Here is a 24560-nt window from a genome sequence, read left to right as displayed (position 1 = left end):
ACCTACATTTTTAAAATAACAAAAAGTTGGCTGGCACAGTTATGAATAACAAAGGATAGGATTATTAATGGTGATTCTTTTTCTTTATTGTTTGGTTATGATTTACATTAACAAGAGCAAACTTAAAAATCTTAACTATATATCAAATTGCTAATAGGAACTTAAAATGTTAACTTCCTCAGTGTGGTCTTTTTACATTTCTATCTGGAAATGTTTTAAAAAACCCCACAGCGAGAAGGGAGCTTATAGTGAAAGTAGTGACAAAATCTTCATATTATCATAACATTGTTCTAGCACAGCAGCAGGATGGTTGCTGAAGAGCTGATGTTAATTAAGGCTGTACAACTGAGCTTTAATGAGTACTTGCAGAATTAGAGGACAGCTTATTTATGTGTGTGTGCAATGGAGCCGTAATTATACAAGTCCTTATGGCCTTTCAGGTTTTAAATATAGATTTGAAGAGGTTTGGTTCTTTAGCCTGGAGTGTCTCCTTTATGTTGGCTAAGCACATCTCATGTAATTACATTAAGAACCAAAGTTATGGAGATGGGAGTTTTATATTTTTTGGGAGGGGAGGAATAGTAATGTTGAAATCTCTGGAAAAGAAGGTCAGTAAATAGGATATTCATTGGTAAGGTGGCAACTATAAAATAGAAATCTGTGTCTTGGGCTAGATGGACTTTTTGGTGGCTCTGTTTTTTCACTGTACATGTCTGTGAAACTGTTGGCCTCTGAATGGCAAATGTGCTGATTTCAGCAATGTTTGCAGCGTCCTGTGATCTTTTTTCAGGCTTAGCTTCTTGACAACCTTGTACTCAGAACCACATTATTTAGTCAGCATTTTTCCCGTTCTAACTTTGTGCAGTGAACAATATGGCTTCAATTATTGCTAACTTTTTACTAGAGTAAATAATTCTAAAAATTTCCTAAAGCAAACTCTGTTCTTGTAACCTGTTTTGGAAGAAAAAAGGAAAGGAAAACGTCTGAGTTCCATTGGTTACAGAAATTACTGGTTACAGACAAGAATCCTTTGCCTTAATCTTGATGATGCAGGCCTTGCTGCCTGGATCAGTTTAGTATCTCAAGGTGATGCAAATGCAGAAGTGTCATGTTTACATAGGCAGGAAGTAGAAGAATAAATGCTGAGTAATTCAGGATTTGCTTGGGGTTTTTTTTTGCCTCTTACTTGTACATGCAGAATTCATTTTAAGAACACGTGTAGAAGTTTAAACTGTGTAAATGCATTTGTGATCTCTGTGAGCAGATACTGCTGTTTTTAGATTTAGATATTCCTGTGAGTTTAGGTACTGATTTAGGTGCTTTGCCTTTTGCTAGTGGCAGATTTGTAACAAAAGTAAGGGCTAAAGTTACTGTCTGCAATGGAAGACCATGGGGAGGACATACAGATCAGTGTGGATAAATAACTGTAATGTTATTTTAATACATGCAGGAGTTTTCCATACTTCTCTGTGAGGCAATGTAAATCCTGGTTTTGTTTTCACCCTTTCACATGACTAAAAGATTAGATTATGAGCATGAGAAATAGTAGGTATTATCATTATGATCATAAACTGGGCAATTTTAAGCAGTCCAGTAGACTCAAACATTGTTTTGCCTTCCTGATAATCTTTTCAAGAGGATTCCTTGTGTATGTGGCAGAATAAGGATTTTATGGTTAATGTTTACTTTATGAATATTAGAGGTAGCCAGGCCTTAGACCTAGAACAAATCAGTTGTTGTTGTGATGCACTGGCTGAGGAGAAATCTAATTTATGGAGTGATCTCATGTATATATTTTCAAATTGACTAGACACAAGGATAGATTAAGAAAATAATTTGTTGCAAAATAGTTCCTTCAAGTTCCTTTTATGAATGAGAGGAGATTTGGAACAGAGAAGATGGCTGGTAGACTTACTTGTTTAAGTGGCATACTAGTGGCATAAGTCTTTCTGTAAATTAGGATTCCTTTTTGATGTTTTAAGTTATCTATTTGTTATTTTTTTAGACTGTAGTATTCAGGCACAATACCCTTGTATAATATTTTAGTTCACATTGCTATATTAATGGGCATTGAAAGAGTTGTATTGTGGTTTTGGACAAGAATCTGGCAGTAGGTGCACATGCACAAACTGCCTTTTCATTTCATGAGTTTGTGATCAACCTTCAGCAACAGTCATTAAAGGAAGACCTCTGCTTATGATTTTGTCTTGATAAACATAAAGCAGAGCTAGTGAGAATTTGCATGGTGTGATTTTGAAGTTTCTAAGTTGGATGTAATACAAAAAAATTGAAGTAGTCATGTGTAGTGAAATGTCTTCAGTCTGCTAAAATTTAAAAAAACATATTCTGTGCAAGACAATTGCAGTTTTCCATCTTTCTGTGTGCCAGATGTTAAGTAGGAACACATGCATATCAAACACACATTTCTGTGCATTTGAAATATTCTAGTCTTCAATTTTTAGTGATCTTGTAGTTATTGTTAAAAATATGTATAACTTACATATGCTGGAGATCACTTAATAGATTTTAGTGTCCTGGTATTTAGAATGACATGTTGTAGATGGAAATTTGAATTCAATCCTTTGGAACAAAGGAAGAGTGTGTTGTATTCAGAATTCTGACCATGAATGTTATCCTTTCTGTCTGTCAAAAAAGAGATGTGGAATATGACCTGGGAGATGGGGTTTGGGTTTCTGCTCCTGTGGCCTCTACCCAGGGAGGCACTGAGCCTCTTCTGTCCCTGTCCTGTGGTCAGACAGGGATCTCTCTCCTTGGCACAGAGGTGGTCTGGTGTGAGTCTGTGCTGGAAGTCGTGTCCCGCCCTCTGATGCCTTCCTAGATTCCAGATCTCCAGTGACTCCCTTGCTGCACAGGCCACTGCTCTGTGGGCACTAATCGGTGTCTGTTTGTAATTTTTGGCATAAAAAGATGTAGTTTGTGTGGGGTTTGGGGGGTTTTGTTTTGAGTACTTTGTGTAAGCAATCAGACTCAGCATTTGACTGGATTCTTGTGATAAACTTCAATGTAAAGAACATGTGGTGTTATAACAATGGTATTAGTTCTGTAAGACATGCTGTTGATATTATACTTTTGGGTTAAGATAACCCAAATAGGAACTAATGGGTGAAGAAGAAAAATAATGTAGGTGCAGCAATGTTAGGCCTTGTATTCTTAACTGGCACTAACAAAAGGCACTCTAAAGACTCACAGGCCAACTGGAAATGTAGTTTATCTCTTTCCTAGACTTCATGTACCATTCCTGTAAAGTTGGAGTTCCTATCTATAGAAAGTGTTCAGTAAATAATGACCTAGGCCCCTTCCTTAAACAGGAAAAGGAGAATGCATCTCATCTGCTGTGTACCATCCCTCCTCTAAGCCAGATCTTAGGCTTAGGCTCCTTACAACTATTAATCTTGATTAAGATTTGATCCCAAGCAGCTCTTGATTTGGTTTAGCCATATGTGTCAGGATAAGGTGACCTGTGCCCTGGAAATCACGTGTTTCTGCTCTATCATTCCCAAAGGTGCTTTAGCTGACTAATTCTGGTATCTGTGCATAGATACCAGTGTTTGATCAGATAAGGCACACAGCAATAATAGAACAATTGCATTGGCTTTGCCAGACAGGGTTGCTGTTAAGGATAAAAACTGTTCAAGACAACTGAGGAATCTGATACTTCATTGAGGATGCAGCTTCTGGCTGAATTAGTTTGTTGCTAAATTGGACTCTGTTTAAAAAGACTACACACATTTACACACCTACTCTGGGATTATTCCTCAAAAAAATCTACAGGATTATTCTTCAGAAGAATCTCCAGTTTGTGGAGAATGATTTTTTAAAAGTACTCATTTAACTTAATTTCTTTTGTCAAGTGACTGATTTTGAAGAATGTATCTGCCTATTTATTCTGTCCTGCTTGATTTATCCAAAAAAGAATGATGAAAAATGACAAGGGGAAGCATTGAATGTGCCTACTATTACAAAATATCCACTGTATTGTAAATATCAGTCTTGCAAGACTTTGTTTGAAAATATTTGCAGTTGATTTGAAATGAAAAACCTTTAACAGGTAATAATTAAAGGATAGCTAAGTTTGTGTTTGGTTGAAAAACAGCTTACCTGCACTTAGCTTTAACAGATGAATGAAATCCCAGGGTCTTTAAAATCTCTTGATGACTAAAAGTAGTGGGAGAAAAGATACTAAATGTACCCAGAGAAGTTCCAGGGCTGTGGGTGTACTGCATGCATTTTGTAGTTTTTATGTTATAAAGTTCCAAATGCTTCTTTTTTTTTAATAGTTTATCATCATTTGTAAGGGACGAGGAGGAAAGGCAACTGGCCTTTCCAAATTTGAGAACAGTAAATTTGAGGAAAACATAAATACACCATATTTCTCTGTTGTCCTGCTCTAATGCTTATCCACTCTTTCAGTTTGAGCTTGGACTCATTTGTCTGGTGGCTTCAGTGTGAAAGCCTAAAGGGCAAACAAACTGCTTTTTGCAGTACGTGGGAACATTAAAACTGCACAATAAAACTCTTAATTTACATGTAAAATGCACTTTAGGTTACTGAGTGTGAGATTCATATATGTATATCCACCTAATATCTAAATAAAGAATTCAGGTTCAGAATTGATGTATTACAACAAAGCTGTAGCCTTCTCTCTGACTGTCAAATAGAGCATTTGTACTGAAAGATTCAACTTCTGAAAAGGACTAAAAGGGTAAATACTTGCTGAGGACTTAGTCTTCATAGCAAATCTGAAACTTCTCTCAGGTTTCAATGAAGAAGTTCCACCTGATAAAACTGGAATTGTAGACAGCTGATGGCCCTCAGCTCTTCTGAAACATGGTGAGCTCTGGTTACAAAGACTTTGCCAGCTTATGCTTATGTTTTGTACACAGCAGAGCTCCTCTAACTCCTAATGGTGTAAGGTTTAAATTAGCAACTAATAAGTTACAAAAAGAAAGGGACAGATATTACCTACTTTTTCTGAAATTGAAGCAAACACAAGGTTCATGTTAAGATTATATGGTATCTTTTAGTTTAATTGCACAGCACTCAGACCTCTAGTTGCCTGTACTTTACTCGGGGTTTCCTGTGTTGGTGGTTAAGTGCTGCTGTATCAGTTCTGAGCATATTGATCCTGAGAATGCTGTGCTGGGGCTATGTGGTGAGATTTACTCGTTCTGCATTGGCTGCAGGTGAGGTACATAAGGGGTATCTTTCCAAATCAGGGATTAGTATCTTCACTGCTCTTCAGACTGTTATTACTTACAGCTTTTATAAGCAAAATTGACAGGACTCCTTAGCATCTGACTGGTGACTCCACATCTTGAGGCTAACAGGGTGTGTTTGTTAGATGTCCTATCTTGTATCTTTTGCAGTTGGTTACTTGATGGTTATATTTATGCTTCCACTTCCTGACCTTACTACATACTTGAGTTTTCAAATGTTGAAATCCTTCATTCCATCTGCTGCTTCTGTGTTCAAGATCCTGGGCAGTTGCTGAGATTTAAAAGATTAAAGCAGCTCTATGATGTATGGCAAATTTTCAGCAGCAAGACTTCTGAACAACACCATCAGTTCCTTGAGCTCCTTTCTGCTGTCCTTTTTTTTTTTTTTGTTGCAAGATCTTGATACTGTAGTCCTACTTCCTTATCTGGTAGTAGATCCTCCTTGCCAACACCTCCTAAAAAGCTTTTGACCCAATCTTGGATGTTGGAATTACTAGTCAAGAGTTGTGCAGGACATGTATTGTGATGTGTTGCATTCTTCCCAACTTGCAGTGTAATCAACTTCCTTTCCATGAACCTTTCATGGTCATCATTGTGCCCCCATCTTGTTAACAGCTGTCTTCTGATGAGCAAAACACTGAAGTTCAAAGATGAAGAAAATCCTGCTTCTCAGACTCTTTGTGGAGGAAACAGGTTGCTAATTTCCTGCTTAGGCTTACTGTCAGGCTCTCCTGGGGTAGAAAAAGCTTAAGAGAGAAATATTAGGGGAAAACATTGGGAAAATAGCACTGTTAGGCATTTCTGGCAATTTACTGCAGAAGAGTATTGAGAGAAAAAGTTTTAAAATTTAGGTCCAGCAGGTAGCACATAAGTCCTTATAGTCTGTGTGTGATAGACTAGGTCATGTAGACTGTTAAATGCTAGTGCAAGTTTAGTGGTAATGAGTTTGGCTTCCAGAAGTGAATGTTAAGGGCAATAGAACTTCTTCCTTTTTGAAGACTGATTTGTTTATAAATGTTCATTATCTTTGAGCTGTGTGTAGTCTAGCAGTAAAGAACAAGTTAAGTGAAATGTACCTCTTTAAACTACTTGTTATAACAAAACATATGAATTATTGAGGAGTAGCTAAAGCTTGTAGGTGCAGTGATACCTACAAGCAGACCTTTGCTTTAATAATTTTATGAATTCAGTAAATGCCTTTGCCTGTATTTAATTTGATTATTTTCTAAGAGAAGTCTGACTTGAGAGGAATAGAAGAATGGTTCTTTTAATATTGAGGACTTGATTCCTGTGTCTCCAGGGAAATTTGAAATGCAGAGAGTGCTTGCTATGTACCTGAAAACTTGGCTTATTCATCAATAATCTTCTGTTCCATATTTCAATCTCCCAAGCTCATAGAAAATTTCTAGGATTTCAGGGTGGGGGTTCAACTTTTTGATTAAAAGCCCTACTGTTCATGTAGAGCACATAGAAGTTTTTCCAAGCTATTGATAAAATGTTGTGTGGCCATGACTGAAGAATTAATAATGAAGGGAGTACTAGCATGAATGAGGAATTTTATCTTAGTGTGTCAGGGAGAGTTCATCATCTGTTCCTCAGTATGGAGGGGCTCTGTGCCAGTGGGGGAAAAACTCTGCAGTGCCAAACCAGGACTTCAATGGGCTCTATGACAGGCTGCAACAGTGTTCTTTCTTTAGACCATTTTAAAGGTTATGACACATCTCGTAAGTTGTAAAACTCTTCTTATATCTGTCCATGCTGTTATCCAAAGTTATTAGGCCTTATTGTTCCATGTATGCCTTCTTTGTTCCTCAATAATGTCATGTTTCTTTTTTAGTCTCTGGTTTCTGATGCCATAACACATATACCAACTGTGTTCCTTCTTGGCAAGCTGGTTAATGTGCCTCTGGACACCTTTGTATATCTCATTATATATGAAGGAAATGACATGAAGTAGACAGTATTGTCAATTGGAGGGAACCGTGAGAAGCTGGAGGGTAGGTCTGCCATCCAGCAGGACCTCAGCAAGGTAGGGGAAAGCACAGGTAGAAAGCTCCTTCGATTTAGCCCAGACAAATGTGAAGACTTCCTCTGAAAAGTAACAGCGCGGCTGTGCTGGTGGACAGGGACCTTTGCAACCGAGTGGCCCTTGGTGAGCAGTGAAAAGTGGCAGTGTCCAGTGGCATTAGTCACAGTGGTGTGTGTGTTCCCCCAGCCTGAGGCTGCCCTCAGCAGTCTGTCTGTGGCTGTTTCTGAGCTCACCTGTGAGCAGTTGCTTTGTGTCTGAAGGGTGATCCCAAGATGCAGCTGCTGCGGGAGGAAAGGGAGTGAGAGGCAAAGACAAACCAGACCAAGCAGGTGAGCAGTGTAATATCTTCTGTGGTACAGCTGCATTTTAATTTGCCTTTGCATCACACTACAGGTCATAGTCTATCCTCTGATTAATGTCTACTCTCCTTTTTGCTATCTGTCACCTAATAGGCTCTGACATAGAGGAGGAGACATTCATGTAAATCATCAGGTTCATATTCTTATCTTGCAATTTGTATCTCATTTCCAGGTTTTTACATTCAGTAGTACCTTTTCTTTTCAAGCTGTCTTGAAAGTTTAGTGGATGTTGGCTGAAAGCATGTCATCTCTAGTGAAGAGTAAGTTGTGCATTAAGGAGCTATTCTGCATAGAATATGTGCAAGTAAGAGAGCTGTCTCTTTCTAAGATTTGAGGACAAGACTTTAGCAGTAATTCCATTGAAACTGCAGTGGTAAAAATCCATTATTTCCATTTCATGAGTCCAAATATATGAATGTATTCAGAAGACCCAGAATGAATAGAAATTGATTTTGTGACCTGTTCCTGTTCTTCTGAAAGTATAGTCAATAAATTAATTGAAACTTTTCTCAATTAAAAGAAAAAAAACCCCACACTATTGGAAAATATTTTATTGCTGGGCTTTTATTATTCTGAATATTTTATAGTGATGTATTATTTCTAGAATTAATAAATATTAGTCAGTTGCCCATAGCACCTTTGACCTCTTCAGTTTGTTGTTTATCAGCATCTGATTTAGAGTGACCACTGATTCCAGCCTTCTCATTTTCAGGAACACAATCTGAATATGCAAAATAGAATACAATGAACGAATGAGCAAAGGACTAAAGGCAGGGTGGCTTCAATAGCAATTAGACTTTCTTTGAAGAGGAGCTGAATTTAAAAACGCTGGCAATCACCCCTCTTCTGTGAGAGCAAACAGGCCCTGCAGACCCCTGTCCATGGCCATGGTGTGTGTGGTGTTCTGGTCAGCAGTGTATTGTGACCCAGTTTTTTTGGAGGACAGTTTATCCGTCATCATTCTGTTTGGTTCCTAGGGTTTTTGTAGTACCTTAAACTGGGAGAAAGTCTTTTACTGGTCACTTAAAGGGAGTGCTGTGATGGATGTCAGAGTTCAGCTGTCCTTCACATATGCTGGGCTGGGTAACTGGTGACATTATCCTCATTTTAAAAGGCTGCCAAGTCAGGTCTTGAGTTTTCTTCCATTATCTCCTGTATTCCTTCTGCATTGCAGCTGTTCAGGAAGCTGTATCTAGCAAACTGAGCTGTGCTTTAGGGGGTGGTGGAGGAGAGAAGTCACAGCAGAGCAAAGAAACACATTCCTGAGAGTCCTCATTACAGAGCATGAAGAGTATGGGAGACTGCTCATTTATAATTGTCCTCCACCCTTAAGCAGCTGTTCTGGTTTTGTGCGTTGCCATGCAGTATTTGAACATCTTGGGAAGCCACAGATGTTTGACTCATACACTGGACCTGATTTGATCCTTATTCTTATTGCTGGAGCCTTCTGGCTGAGATCACTGCGACTCAAATCTTGCTCCAAGCTCCCAGTTCACTGAGGAGCAACAGTTTTGTTACATGTCAGGTCTGGCACTTGGTCCTCAGCTGTTTCACCAGCACTTCCTGTGTTTACAGCTGGACAGTTGGGCTTGGCTGTGGACATGACATTTACTCTGAATTATGGCAGTTTTCTGTGAACTTTATGCCTGACACAGATGTTTCAGAGAGAAATGCACCTTTGCATTCTGTGACTTCAAAAAGTATTAAGAAAAACAAGGTAGCATTAACATAGCACAGCTCAGATCAGATGTTTTTCATGTATTGCTAGCCCAGGATGAAAACATGAAGACAATTTTTGTGACTAGTTGGTACATAATTGGATGTATATAACTATATTCTGATAGTCTGAGGGCATCCTCTCCATTGTTTTTGTGATTGTAATCCAGTTTTCGACTAATACCTGCAAATATGTTTGCATGATAATAACTTCTGCTAGATTTTATGTGGTGGAAAAAGTAGTCATTTCTATGCTAAGAAACATAGAATTAAAGTGGGGTTTGGCTGAAACCCTACTGCTGTTCCATCCATTTCCAGCTGTAGGGCCTAGATATGCCATCCCTCTATCACATGGCAGTGGTGGGAAATAGCCCAGAGAACCAGCCTGGTACCTCAGGGGCCTGTGGTGTTTCAGAGATCTGGCATATCAGACCTCTGTCTGCTTGGCTTTATACTTCTTTTTTCTTGATCTTCATTGTTTCAGTTTTTTAATGTTCTGCTGGTACTTCTTCCATTTGAGCTTATTCTGTCTTCAAATTTGGCTCTTGGAATAGAGGTTTAATTACTGAGCAGATGTGTTGTCTTCATTCTGCCTGCTCTAACTGCCTTTATCTCTGTTCATTTTGAATCTTAGACTTTTAGCTCATTAAGTCCTGTGGAGCTAGAACTCTTTGCAAGTTAAAGACACAGAAAAAATAATACTCTTATCAGATCTTGCTGCAGTTCTGTAAACAAGCTTCTTAATCGTGCTTTTATGTTAATGCCAAAGAAATAAATAAAAATTTGTTGCACTGTGATTATAAACAAACAAATACAAAATTGCAGTATAAATATTGAGATGCTTTTCCTTCCTTTGGGTTTTGGGTTTTTTAAATTCTCTTTAATGCTTTCCGAAACAAGATTAACTAGAGACTTAAGTGGAAATGAATCAGTTATGAAAGAAAACAAAAGAGAAATTGATGTTGCCTGAAATCCTTCATAGTCTGAAGCTAGCAAAGAGGGAGAAGCCAAAATGTAGGTATAGGGATTGCTTGGATATAAAACCTAGGACATAACTGTGGGAATGCATTGAGGTACAAGAATTGGAATGCAACTATGTGTAGTGAAATCTGCAAAAGCTGGGAATGTCATGCTCAGTGTTCAAGATCTGCAAGCAATTGGCAGCATTTTTCATAGCTGTTCTTGTAAAAAAACTGCTTTTCCTGAACTTGGGACCTGATCCAGTCTTTTTTTCTTTTTTTTTTTTTTTTTTTTTTTTTTTTTTATGTTCTTGGCATGTACTCATGTGAACTAGAATGGAATTAGCAAGAGACAGTAAAGCTGTGGTTGTGTGTAGTCTCTCCTCAGTGGCATAAAGTTGGCTTGAGAAATTCCTGCTCCAAATCATTCTTCTCTGCCTGTATAGCTTTTTCCAGGAAGAGCTGGGTTTTTCTGTAGGACTGAAATATAAAATGTCTGATCCAATTTTCCAAAAATGCATTTCAGAAAACTTCCTATTCCCCTTTTTTCCCCAAGACAGGCTACTACTGGTAAACAGTGTGGCTCCATGAACAGTTATGCTGGAATGACTGAAAGAATGGGCACCCTGTGATGGCACCAGGGGCTCTCCTTGCCAGAAATGAGTCTATATGGCCCTCAAGGCAATAGCCTGATGAAGCAGCAGTGTTCATGGACTCTGAACAAAGGGTCATCCATCCTCAGTCTCCTGTTTTTTTTTCAGGTAGCAATAAGGAAGGAGGTGTCCAAAGAAACATGCGCATAGAAGCAAAAAAAAAAAAAAACAAAAAAAACCCCAACACTGTGGTGCTTTAGCAATGGGCGCAAAGAAGCAAAAAAAAAAAAAAAAAAAAAAAACCCCAACACTGTGGTCCTTTAGCAATGCTCCATGAAAGCAGCTTTTACTGGCAAGTTAAATTTGACTGGCCTGGAAAATTTGACCAGTGTAGACCAGAGGTAAATGGTCTGGTCAAGAGTGCCATCTGAACTCCCTGCAGGTTAATTGACACATGGCAAGTGCTGTATTGTTTCCTAATTTCATTGCAAGATTATTCACAAAATAGCTGCACTATTTGCGGGTTTGAGCCAGGAGGTCACCAAAAGAGTTAAGTAAATTCCTTCCGACTTTCAGTTTCTTTCCTTTGTTGTTAGCTTCAAACATATAGACTATTGTCTATACAAGAACAGAAGAAACCTGTTTTGGTGTGACAAATATTAGGATTGATAAAATTTGATCTCAAATATTTATCAATAGACCACATTTTAGCAGTAATGTAGTTTTTCTTCTTTGTACCGTCAAATTTCCTGCAATTCTTGTGGTTCTTTAAAATCTATGCTGTTTTATAACTGAAATTTAAATAAAACTGTGATGGCAATAAATGAGTTAAATGAATATGTTTCTGCCCCTTGTCCCCAGACTCAGTGTTTTTGTGTAAAATTTTAAAGGAAAACCTCTTTTATGCATGCAGGGCAGCTCTAGAAGAGGTAGAAGGAGATGTGACAGAACTGGAACTGAAACTTGACAAGGTAAGCTTTTAATTCAACAATGTTTGTCTCAGAAACATCAGAAAGTGTGTTTCGGTTTTGTTTGAAAGTTCACAGCTGGAAAGTGTCAGTGGCCGACCAAGCGCCCTGCTCTGCAGAGGGGAGGGATCCAGGTCGAGCTCACAGCTCGGAGGCCAGGCTGGAGCAAGGCGGCCCCGGGCAGCTGCACTCTCTCCTTCCCTGGGCGGAGGCTTCGCTTGTGCAATTCCCTCCTGAGTGGCCCTCACTGCGCCCTGTGACTCAGCCCGGGGAGCCAGGGCTTGGTCACTGCTGCACCGAGAGCCTGTTTGACCACAACAGCTTGCACTGGGACATCTGGGTACTCCTTGATTTAGAGGTTTAAAATTCGTGCTGTTTGTCACTGGTAATCTCAGGCACAGCAGCCAGGTGTGTGTGTGTATATATATATATATTTATATATATATATATAAAAAAATATATATGTATATATGTATATCCTTCACTGTTGTGTGGAGAACTTGACTACTGTAAAATTCATCCTGTGTTTTGTCGTGCTTTGGGCATATATAAAACAAAATATATGTAGCACCTTTTCAACTCCTTAATATCTGTTTATTGGTTTCCTCACCTTTGGAAACTTTTGTTATTTCTTTGCTAGTATTTTGAGAGTGGCTTATTTTTGGTTTTCATCTGTATAAAGTCTTCTTTCCTTTGTGTTTATGCTAAATGTTTTAAATTATTTTTATCTGAGTTTTCGCATGGTAGGCAGATGTCATTTGTTTTCCTCCTTAACTGCTTTTTGAACCTTTTTTTCCTGCAGCTGTGAGTTGGCTGCAGAGAGCTGGAGGCAAATAAAGATGGTGTCAAGCCTGAAGACTTGTTCTTTACTACTTGTAATAGTATTTCTAGTTTTTAGTAGCTAATAATCTAACAATTTGCTCTTGCAAAATAAATTCAGGATCCTTAATTTTGATTTGGTGTGAATCTTGGTGAAACTTTTGGGTATAACACACATTTTTACTGTAGGGGTGTTGAATCTGTTTTGGTAGATCAGTGTAAGTGTTTAAAGGATCTGAAAAATCAAACTTGCAAGTTTGGCTTTTCCACTAGTCTGAAAGTTTTTGGGGAAAAGAATTCTCATATTCCTTAAATGGCATTATTCAGGGCCTTGTAGTACAATACTAAAGTTGAAAGCCAAGCGTCTTGGGTGAGCTGAAGCAATTATGGCCTGAGGGTAATAATTGGTTTAGGCTTGGTTGGTAACTTTTTGTGATCAGTTGTTCATACTAAACTTGGTTTTATTGTCTCACAATTTTGACTTTGGGCTATGTTGTCTGCAGTTTTATGCTCTCTGGAAGAAAGCAAGCCCGGTTCAGGCTTCTGAACTATAAGCAAAGGTGAAGGAAAAAGGTTAATGTTGATAGTGGGGTTTTTTTTGTTCATTGTTCAAGCAACTTGGACATTCATCAGAATGTGGAAGATCACACTTAGCCTTCCATTTTTCCTAAGGATCTGAGTCAACATAAAAATTACTGCATAACTAAGGCAGGAAGGATGTTTGGATTGTTTCTTTGCCCCCAACATAGGATCAAGTGCTTCTGTGTTGCTTTTCATGAAAATTTATTTACCATTGTTGAAAAATCTTTCAGAGATGAAAGTTGAATCTTCTGGTTTTATTCTTAGCTTGGCTTAGGGTGGGGGAACTCAATCCTAATGCGCCCCATCTCAAGAGAGCCTTGTGGCGATTGCAATAACCACTATCTCTTACATTAATGGCCCAGTGCATAAATGGTTCAAGAAGTGGGAAAGCATCCAGAACAAGATACTGAAGATCCTCCTGTCCTCAGGAGGCCTGAGGTGCTGACTGAAGCAGTGAGTGGTAGGGGTAGAAAGCCATCAGAGATTAGCCTGTTTGTGAGTGGAAACATGATTGATTTCACCTCCTGAGATGTAACCATGGCTCTTCAGTTGTGCTTTGCGCAGAGCCTTTTGCTTTCCTGTGCCTGTATTCTGAGTGTCTGAGAATGAAACAACCAGTGTGGGTTGTTTTTGTTTGTTTTGTGGTGTTTCTCCTCAGAAACCTCAATAACCTCATCATTTGCTTGGGTTCTAACCATTTATGTTCTAACCATTTATGTTGCTGTACTTTTTGCCCATTTAAAACTCTCTTTTGAAATATGTGCAACATGTCAGTTAACAATAAATCGAGTAAAAATAATTTTAAAACTTTATAGCATGGTAGCTCTCCCAGTAGCATATCTGTTGACCTAGAGTAGTATTTTCACAGCTGTCACTATACAGTAGAAAGCTTTTCACTGAATCTGAGGGTGAGAATGTAACTTTTGAAATTTTAGTTTTATAGCCTTAACTAAGCTCAGTGTTTTCATGTTTATATGATGGTGTGAAAACCAAATCAAAATAAGCCTTCCGCTTTCTCTCTCTTTTTATATTCATTTTAGCTGGTGAAGCTTTGTATTGCAATGATTGACACTGGGAAAGCATTTTGTACAGCCAACAAGCAGTTCATGAATGGAATTCGAGACCTTGCGCAATATTCCTGTAAAGATACATTGGTTGAGGTAAGTTCTTTGATGTGAAAATGGAGGGAGAGAAACATAAGTTTAAAAAGGTACAACATAAGAGTTGGCAAGAGAAGTAGTTGAAGTTTATAGTATTATTTGCCTTTTTGCTCCTTTTTATTTGCTGTCTCTTTTAGACTAGGGGTTTTCCAGCTGTGGTGCACTGCAGGTGTCTCTGCTATTTAGTTTCAGCAGTGACATGGGTCTGCCAGATTTCAGAAAATGTGTTAGATTAGTGTGTGCACTGGTGATTGCAACATGATAACCTGTTTTTTGAGTAACAGTTTGAAATGTGAAAAATATTCATTAGTGTATTATTAAATACTGTAAATTAATGTTTTAGACTATGTGAGCATCCCATATCTTTAGTCAATTTGAATTTTTCCTGCTTTTCTTCAGTTTGGTGCTTTATATACAGGTAGATAGAAGTAACATCTTTGTTGCTTGTATCTTTAATAGATTTATTTGCTATTACAGCCATGTTCTCATAATAGCCTAGTGGTTTTAGTCTCATAATAGTGCTGTAAGGAAAATCAATTTCCAAGTTCTTTACTGAAAAACTGTAAACCTTTGAACTGTTGCTTTTGTGCTGTGTTTTTAATAGGGCTTAACTTAAACCACTTTTATTTTCTCTTTACAGGCCAGTTTGATGAAGTTCTCTGACACCTTACAGGAAATGATCAATTATCATAATGTGAGTATTTCTAGCTGCAACATGGCAGTGATGGCTTACCTCCAGTTATTTTTGATAATGGATTAATGGTAAAGCCTTTCTTGTTGATAGTGTTTGCAAAATAATGGTTTAAATGGTGTTAGATAACTCTTGTTTTATACTTATAAATATTTTATTAATGTTTTGTTTACAAAGTATTTATAAATATCCACTTTTCCGCAGATTGCCATCTTGGCTTATTTTTCATTTGGAATTTGTAAGCTTTGGTGCTCTAAGACAGTAAATACTGGATAGTTTCATCTTTTTGAATCAAACTGATGGTAACAGTTACAGGTTATGAGCTTATACCTTTGCTGGTCTGAAATAATTATTGTCTTTTCCATAGTGCCTACTTTTTTCCCCTATCCTTTATAATACACAAAATGAAGCACCTATGATTTGCATATAGTTTTCTTTTTGGAAGGATAGCAGATTTAGTTAAGTGTGGAGAAATGTGAAAATGCTAGGATTTAAGATTAATTGTATTTTTAGCATGTCACAGTTAATCAGAAACTTCAGTTTTCCCTGGGTTGAAAACTAATTTTTTTTTTTTTCTTTAAGAGTTTGGTCTTGTATTCAGAAGTTTGTTCTTCTGGTTTTTTCATCTTTCATTGGCCCAACTGCTCTTTGCTAATTTTCCAGCAAATTGCTGGAAACAAACTGAAGTGTCTCCAAAGTGCTGAAAATATGCAGCACACTTAAAATGTGGGGTTTTCATACCACTGGGAGTTTAAATAACAAGACAGAATAGAATGGAAGTTTGCTAGCTTTAACTTAGCTTTCTAAAAGTGTCTGATTATGCTTTTTTTTTTTTTTAATTTATGCTTTTAGAATGGAAGGGAAGCAAAGCAAAGCAGGTTAATAGCATTGTGTTTGATTTTCTTTCCAATATACAAAGTGTACATATTTGCACTTAATCTAATGAAAACTGTAAAGAAGGGAGAAAGTGAACAGTGCTCCTTGGGCTGGAGAGAGAAGGGAGTGCAAAGATTCAAAGCAGCAGTACCGGAGCAGGTATTATGTTCATGTCAACAATTTCTGCAGATTAGATGGAGCAGATGAACCCAGGCTGTCCCTCTTCATCGCAAGTCTTGCTGCTGGGATCCCTCTTACCCATGTCTTATCTATGGTTTGCTCTTTTGGACACCTCTGACATAGGTCCTGTGTTATTGCTGCTGTTATTGTACGTGATGGTGGCTTGCACTGCTTTGGTAAAATTTGGCATAGCACAACTCTTCCTTTTGGGCAGTTTGAAGGCAGAAAGCTAAGAACAACCATATTAAAGAAGATTTCTTTTGAGATCTAATTAGGGCCAATCTGACTTCTGCCCTGCTTTTTTTTCCCCTCCATGCTGTTGCTGTGTTCAGGCATAGTGAGAACAAAGTGGCTTTTACCAAAGGCACAAACATCAGGAGTGAGGCACAATTGCTTTGCCAGACATGTTGTGGTCCTGCATTGCTTTTTGTGAATCTGCGGAGTTCAACAGGGCTTCCTGGCTCAGAGTCACAGGTCTGTTGCTGACCAAGGTGACAGAGCCAGCAGGAGGGAGAAGCTAGAGGAAGAAAGAAGAAAGGAAGGATGGAAGGGGTAGGAGATGCTGCCACTGAGTTCTGGATGACTGTCAGTTTTTTCATGTGAGGCTTTGCTACAGATAAGGCCAGGGACCAGCCTAATGCAGCATCTTCACTGATTCAGCAGTGGGGGAGTAGCTGTGACAGCTTATGGCAAACAGCAACTTTCTTAGTCTTGGAGTGTATGAAAGGTAGTAGGTTGACAAGGCTATAAATCTAATCAGATCATGGTCTGGGCACTTATTTCTGTGTTTTTTAGGGGAAATGATGTCAATGTATTTTTCTGCCCAGCACATTTTTTTTCTCTTCATTACTGTAAGCAGAATGCAAGGCTCATATTTCTGGGAGTCCTCTAAACATTTGAGTTCCCATCTGGTTTTATCTTTTGGTATTGATCTTGATTGGTGCACTCCCCAGGCACTGGCAAGCTTAAATGTCAGCAGTGGGAGTAGTCCCAGCCTGACTTCCAGTTTGTCAAGAAGTTCTTTATTCTAGTTGTCTGCTTTTCTTGTTTCCCAAAGTGGGAATACAAACAGGTTCTTCCATGTGTCACTGATAGATACAGTTCTGGTTGGAAGGGTCCTCAGGAGGTGTGGATGGTTTGACTGCCTGCCTAAATCAGGGTCAGGTGTGAGGTTGGAGCAGGTTGCTTTGGTCTTGAAAGCCTCCTAGCATGGAGACTGGATGCAAGGTACAGTACCACTGCTAATGAGTGGCTTAAACTCAGTCATGTTTCCCTTCAGTGTTTCTAGGAAAGAGACATGAGCTGGTAAAGGTTTTGCTGTCAGTACTTGGCATTACATAGCTTCCCATTTCCAAATCTTAATAAAGAATCTAAGACTGAGAACATTTAAAGAAAATATTTTCTTGACCTTAAACTTTGAGGTTTTGACTTGCTTTTTCAAGAAAATTATTTAATATTTCATGATCTTTACTTTTTATGAGAGATTCTGTTCAACTGGGCCAACTATATTTTTGTGAGGCTGCCTTGTGTATTTCTGTTATGCAGAATTGGAGGTGTAGGGGGGTTGAAAATTGAGGCAACATTTGTTGTCTGCACAATAAGAAGTGACAAAAGGATTTGTCCAGTAGTCATTGACCTGTTACATTCCATCCTAAAACTCGAAGGGCAGATGTGAAGCTGAAGGAATGTGTGTTTTCATTTTCCAGTTAGAATTTTTTTGGGTCATAAGAGAACATTCAAATTATCTCACATCCAGGTGTGCTTTGGCCTTAAAGAATGAGCAAATATCTTAGACTTTACAATTCAAATGAATTGATTATATTTTGTGCCCTCAGCCTTCCCAAATCATAAGAAATTTTGGAGGCATTGCTTAGATTACTTATTCTTAAAAAGAATCCGCCATTCCTTTTAATTGTCCAACAGTGGGTGGTTTTTACAAACATTCATGTAAAGGATTGTAAAGTACTGAATACTCATGTATGTTACATTTTCAGCATTAATTTCAATCCATGGTTTTGGGGTTTTTGCCAGAACTTAAGTGCATGTTTTTTCTGTGGTTTCATTTGTCTTTTAATTGTTGATAAACTGTGAAAGTCTAAGAACAAAAAAAAAAATTATTCCTTAACATTCAAAGTTGTTTCTTCAGGAACATTACTGTACAATTAACATAAATAAACGTCTTCTATGAAACTAGGCATGGCAGGATGAGAGAATAAGATGCCAGGAGCTCTTATCTCTCCTTATAACCAGTCTTCAAGGAAAGAGCAACAAAAGATGTTTGGTTTGAGTTATTTTCCTTATTTTCTTCCTTATCTTTTATTTATTTCAAAACCACTGTGAAGGGATTTATATTTTGATATTAGGGACACAATGGTTTAATAATAATTCTCATCTAATTCTGCATAATTCCATTGGTATTTCTGAAATCAGAAGGTATGAATACATCCGAGTTACTGACCTACATAATAATGTTTTCTTTCAGATTCTGTTTGACCAAATCCAAAGATCAATTAAAACACAGCTTCAGACTTTCGTTAAAGAGTAAGTTAATTTGCACTTGTAATGGGAAAATTAGACATAAAATGGAATTTTAAAAATCTGATTTGAGTGGGTAAGTGAAACATCCTTCTTGTAAATTGTCACCCATAAATTGCAAAGTGTGTATTAAGGCTTTGTCAAAAATCACCCCAAATCACTGAGGCTTTAGATCCAGCTGCAGAAATGTTGCAATAGGGTGATTGTCTAAGCTTGGGGGACAAAGCTTTTGCCCAGTAGGCATTAGCTGTATTCAGTTGCATTTCAATTTTGTCCTTTCCCTGGAAAAGAAAGACAAGAGGCTTCTGTCATAATTTGTGGATTTCCGTTTGACCCAAGCATGTATTGAAGAATATAGAATTTGAAAAAGACACCAGCTACAGCAGTCCCAAGCTTGGTCTGTCTGGTGTAGCTTTAAACTCTTTTTCATGCTTTGAAATTAATTTGTCACCATATTTCCTTTTTCCATAGAGATATTAGGAAATTTAAAGATGCAAAGAAACAGTTTGAAAAAGTGAGTGAAGAAAAGGAGAATGCTCTGGTGAAAAATGCCCAAGTTCAAAGAAATAAGCAACACGAGGTAGAGGAAGCAACCAATATCTTGACTGCAACACGGAAGTGCTTTCGACACATAGCTCTGGATTATGTTCTTCAAGTAAGGACAGCAATAAAAGTTACTTTTCAAAACCATTTGTTACATATGGTTAGAGACATGTCCTTTAAAATGTTAGAAGTTCTTTTTGTAAGCTTCTTGGAAGCTGTGGAGATTCAGGGAAGAAGGAAGAACTTTATCTGCAAGTAATTAATTTTTTAATAAAATCTGAGGAAAATTAATTGATGCATTCTTATTGCTTTAATGCTGTGGTATTCAGTGCCCTTGCTGCAATGGCACAGTTTAATTTTCAAGCTGAACATTAATTTTGAAAAAAAACCCAGTATTTGCCTGATGCTTAGCTAAATGTTTCATGAGATAGACATATGCTGCAATATCTTATATATTTAAAGTAAAAACTGTAAGCTAGCATAGGAAATACAAATTACTGAATAATATTGATACAGGACATTAGTATTTCTGCAATTTTATCTGTATGCTTTGGGTTGTATTCAGCTTGTCTAGATGCCTCAGTTTGGCATTGTGCTATAAGGGGAGTCAAAAACTTTACTATCCTTTACCTTTTTAGTGAATACCTTCCATAGGGTGTTGAGAGGTGTTCTTTGTCATGCTGCTTTGTATTCTGTAATACAGTAATAAATTTTGTTTAGATACTTAAAATTCATCTGCTTCATACTTACACACAACTACAGCAAAGCAGGATTATTGCAACTCAGATGGTGTGAAATGTTGGGGGCTCCCAAATGGGTCTGAGCTTCTCCTATGATCAAAAAAGAACAACTCTTTACAATTAAGCTGGTTTTGTATTAGACATTATCATCTTGATTTGTGACAGTCCTGTCAGTTATTTAAAGCTTAATTAACTTCTCTATAAATTGCATTATGAGTTGTAAAATGAAGTGCAGCCTGTCAGCCTGGGCATGTTCACAGACATGGTGATCAGTGGTCAGCTCTGAACTCCAGCTTTTTAAGCACTAAGGTAATTTTGGTGTTTAAAAAGTCATGTGAATTATGCCCCACAGGATTATTAGTACTAGCACTAAATGGTGGGGACAGCTGGCAGTCACTACTGTAGTAGGCCAGTTCCTTATGTGTGCTTTGAACTGCAGGTTGTTTACCTCCTGGAATTTGTATGTTCAAAGTATGAGCAGTTCCTGGGATAAAAATGCATTTAGAGTAACTGGGGACAGTTCCAGCATCTCTCAATGTGGACAAAAATCAATTCAGCTTCAGGAATTATGTCTACTTGAGTGATTCTTCTGGGAAAATGGCTTCACAACTGTGGTCTCCTTGTAGCTAGATTGGCTTTAAACTGTAATTCAAAACGTTTGCTTTCCTTTTATTTTTGTTTTTCTTGCCTCACAGGCTGAGGGTTTATTCTATACAAACAAATCTTAATTATTTTTGCTGCAGAAAGTTTCCCAAAATAATGACAACTTAAGTATAGAAGTAGAATCTGGTTTTGATTATAGCTTCAGTAAGTTTGTTTATTTTGCTGAAATTCTAAACTGACGTAGAGGTGTTAAATTACAAAATCATGCCTGTTTCTGCTAAGTGGGTCTTTTAAAGTAAAATCTGTAGTTTTGGATGGCAACCTTTTAAGATCAGCTAAAGAAGATAGGGGAACTAGGTGAATGCGAAAAATCGGTCATTTTTTCTACATAATGTGGCATTCCCCAAGTTCTAGGGCAACACCTTTAATCAGTGACTTCAGCTAGCTTAAAAGCCCAGCTACACATGAAAAGTTATTGAAACTATTATGTTCTTGCTTGCCTGGGACTACTTTTGGGATACTTAAATACTGTGAGTCTGAGGGGAAAAGTAACCCTGCCCCCATCCTTCACTGTGCCCTGGCAGCGGTGCAACTTCTGCAGGGAGTTGGTGGGCTGGCTTAGCTCATCTGCTTGAAGCATCTTGAATTCAATCTCTTGAAAATGAGAACAAGTTTTGCTTGTAAGGTGTATTATATTTCTTCTAGCAAGCAAGCGGTGTCCTGTATTTTCCTTACTGGTATAAGAAAATCGTGACTATGGCCGTGATGCTCAAGCTTTGCACGTGTTCTCTGTTTGCATCACTTTGATGTCATGACAGAACTAGAGTGCATCTTCTTTTAAAAGTGTTTTGGGAAGTCTAATATTGAGCTGTCTTCTTCCAATGTTTTAAGCTTGGATGTGATTATTTAGGGAAAATTGAAAATAAAATAAGTTTAGAATGAAAGGAATTGCTTGTTTGTTCTTTTCTCCTAGATCAATGTTCTTCAATCTAAAAGGAGAGCAGAAATCTTAAAATCGGTAAGATATACTTTATTCTCTGTATATCAAATGTTTTAATCTCTTAATCTCTGCTATTCTGCTCTGCACCTTCCCAACTTGTTTTCTGTTTTAAGGCCAGACAGTCTTTTCAGCTGTGTTATAAAGCTTATGAGTTTGAATCATTAGAAAAATATTCTATAGCCCCTCTGTTCCTTACATGTCGCAGTTAAAGAGAGAGAACAAAAATTTCAGGTGACATGAATTAGAAGTAGTTTTCTGCCATTAAGTAGGTTTCTGTTGTTTTGCTCACGGAGCTAATGCTATCAACTGATTTCTGAAATTTTTGGTTTGGTTCTGTTCTTGCTTTACTTTGCACGTTTATTTTACAACATTGGAAGCTCTCTGACATATTGATGTAAAACTGTCAGGACATGAGAGGACAAATTAAACCTGAAATTGTAGGTTATGTGAATTAAGTGACATATTTACTTGATATGTGATACAATTTTTAAGAGAATAAATATTTACTTTGTTCCTTCTAGATGTTATCGTTTATGTATGCACATCTGGCTTTTTTCCATCAAGGCTATGATCTGTTTGGTGAACTTGAGCCCTACATGAAAGAACTTGGTGCACAGGTAACAAACTATTTTCAAAATGCATAACTATATGCTGAAATTGAAGAAATCTTGCTATATGCCTGCATATCAGGTATTTCATAGATTTATTCAACAAAAAAGGAGTTGTAGTATGATACAGGCAAAACATTAAAAGTATGCTGTAATAAAAGGAATGAAAATAGTTACAAACTGAAAGTTGTTTGTTTACTAAAATTAATACTGCCTTTAGGATTTACATACTTAAGCATAGCCATGTACTGCTCTGTGAGGTACATTGTGATATTCAGGATACTAGATTATTTGGATTTCAAAATTTTTTGTATATGACCCATGTTTATAAATATATCTAATAATAAAAAGTAGATTAGGCGGGTTTTCCTTCTACTCATATAATTTATTTACTTTATAAATTATGCAGTCTTCATAATTAAATTTTCATGTGTGTAAGTATAACTTTGATGTTAGCAACTTAGACCATAAAATGGAAGTATGATTTTAATAAGTAGTGCAAAATTTAGTTCCTGCATGGAATCCTTCTTGCCCAGTTTAAGAACAGACAATTGACACTTCTGGGTTTTCACTGAGGGACTCATGAAAAGCTTAGATGGACCACTGCTAACGGCACACAGGAGACATTGAAAATGGTTATGCAAATAGATTGGAACATACACTATTGAAATGAAGACGTGTCTGTGGTGCAGGAAGAAGACTCAGCAGTGTCTTGACTTGTTTTTCAGTGCAAGTTATATGCACTTTCTATTTGCCTCCACCTGAGGGCTTGCAACAGGTGCTCTGATAGAAACCCCTCTATTGCCCCTTCCCAAACAGAATCCCTAAAAAGCCAACCAAATTTTTAAGTGTCTGTCCAGGTAAAAAAGCAAATAAATGACAGCAGACTTCTACATTCATCTTGAGTAGATGTGCTAAGAGATTAAATTGTTCTGAGCTGTGCAGTGGAGCTGTAGAAAATAACTCCAACAGCCCAATAGTTAAATAGTTATTTTTCTGCTAGACTAGGCCCCAGTTGGGTCTTAATTATGTGTAGAGACATGTCTGGTCCTGGTGTAATAAGGGCCCCTGAACAGTTCAGGTGGGTGTTACTCTTCCATAGTTCTGCCCTTTATTCTTCAACATCCTTCCAGTTTGGGTTGTAAGTGTTGAACTGTAGTGTCTGGCTGTGTAACACGTGTCCTGTACTTCTGTGGAAGAGGGGATAGGGAAAGGAGATACAAACTATGGAGTTAATAGTGGGTCATGCCATCAGCCAGGCTTCAATGTTTCCATTTCTTTGACGTGATTCAAGCAAGAAAACACAAGGTTATTTTGGAATGTCTGGTCATGCTTTTGCTTGATCTGGTAAGGAGCACTGTGTAGCATTCATTTTGGTGCTGGTATCATAGCAACTGAAGGAGTTAAATTTAGAAAATCCATAGCTAAGAATGTTTTAAATATATTGCAGTTGGAGCAAGATGGATTGAAGACCCTAAAGTTGTACAACTTGCGGAATTGTTCTTTTGTAGCAGACCTTGGCATTTAAGTAATGGATATTTTTCATGACAGAAGCAGATTTGTAAATAACTGTTGAAAGTTTTAACAGTTGATGGCTTTGCAGCTTGTACTGGTTGAAGCTTCTGCCTTTAACAAAGTATGTTGTGACATAACGGGGATTTGCTGGATTTTTGTGAAAATGCTGTTAGATTCCATCTGTTGGTGAGTGAGTTTTCATTCCTAGGTGAATTTCGTGTATGATCTTAATTACAAGGGTTAACAGCATCTGAAGTAATAAAATTGATCTTAAATAGTATAGTTACCGTTTTGAATTATTTTTGTCTGTATTTTCAAAATATCTGTTTTATTGTGATGGAATAGGATTAAGCAATTTTGGTTTCTGGATACTTCAGGTTAGGGTAGGATCCCTTGGGAATCAGATCATTGTATGGGAATCTTTAATAGTGTGCAAGCATAATATGAGCTTTTTCATGGAAACTATTATTTTTGCTTCTTTTCATATGAAATGTGGTATTAGCTTAAAAAGAAAACACTTGAATTTTTATTGAGATGACTACTCAAAAAGCTAAATACTTTAATCTGACTTAATTCTCCTCAGAATGCCAGTTAGAGCATTATGTTTATAAAAATACATTTACCAGTAAATGCATTAGCTTGAAAAACCTAATTTTCTGAAAATTACCCAGTAATGTTATAATGACTGGGATTTTGGTAGTTTAGTTGTGATTTACTACAGCTTTTGATAGTTATATGCTGTTGGTCTCTTCTAAGACAATTGATGTGTTGCTCACCTGAGTGAGAAGGAAGAAACTCTGGCTTTAGCTTGAAAACAGAAATGGTGCAATGCTGTCTTCATAGTAAA

The 24560-nt window shown here is 37.5% G+C and overlaps 1 protein-coding gene across 8 annotated transcripts in view; it reads left to right on the top strand.

The window, feature by feature from the left end:
- ACAP2 (ArfGAP with coiled-coil, ankyrin repeat and PH domains 2) overlaps window positions 1-24560 on the top strand; it is a 59698-nt gene that overhangs the window by 5184 nt on the left and 29954 nt on the right. For all 8 annotated transcript variants that reach the window (XR_005955804.1, XR_005955805.1, XM_041475681.1 and 5 more), the window contains exons 2-8: window positions 11807-11864; window positions 14303-14422; window positions 15063-15116; window positions 18652-18710; window positions 19176-19359; window positions 21564-21608; window positions 22112-22207. Coding sequence is in view for 6 of the 8 variants with exons in the window: in XM_041475681.1 (XP_041331615.1) it covers window positions 11807-11864; window positions 14303-14422; window positions 15063-15116; window positions 18652-18710; window positions 19176-19359; window positions 21564-21608; window positions 22112-22207 (616 nt within the window). In the remaining 2 variants the exon portion in view is untranslated. The remainder of the gene's footprint in view (window positions 1-11806; window positions 11865-14302; window positions 14423-15062; window positions 15117-18651; window positions 18711-19175; window positions 19360-21563; window positions 21609-22111; window positions 22208-24560) is intronic.

This window comes from Pyrgilauda ruficollis, unplaced genomic scaffold (genome assembly GCF_017590135.1).
Source record: "Pyrgilauda ruficollis isolate IOZ18807 unplaced genomic scaffold, ASM1759013v1 scaffold36, whole genome shotgun sequence".
Classification (NCBI taxonomy): Eukaryota; Metazoa; Chordata; class Aves; order Passeriformes; family Passeridae; genus Pyrgilauda; species Pyrgilauda ruficollis.
This window is presented reverse-complemented; position numbering and strand designations above follow the sequence as displayed.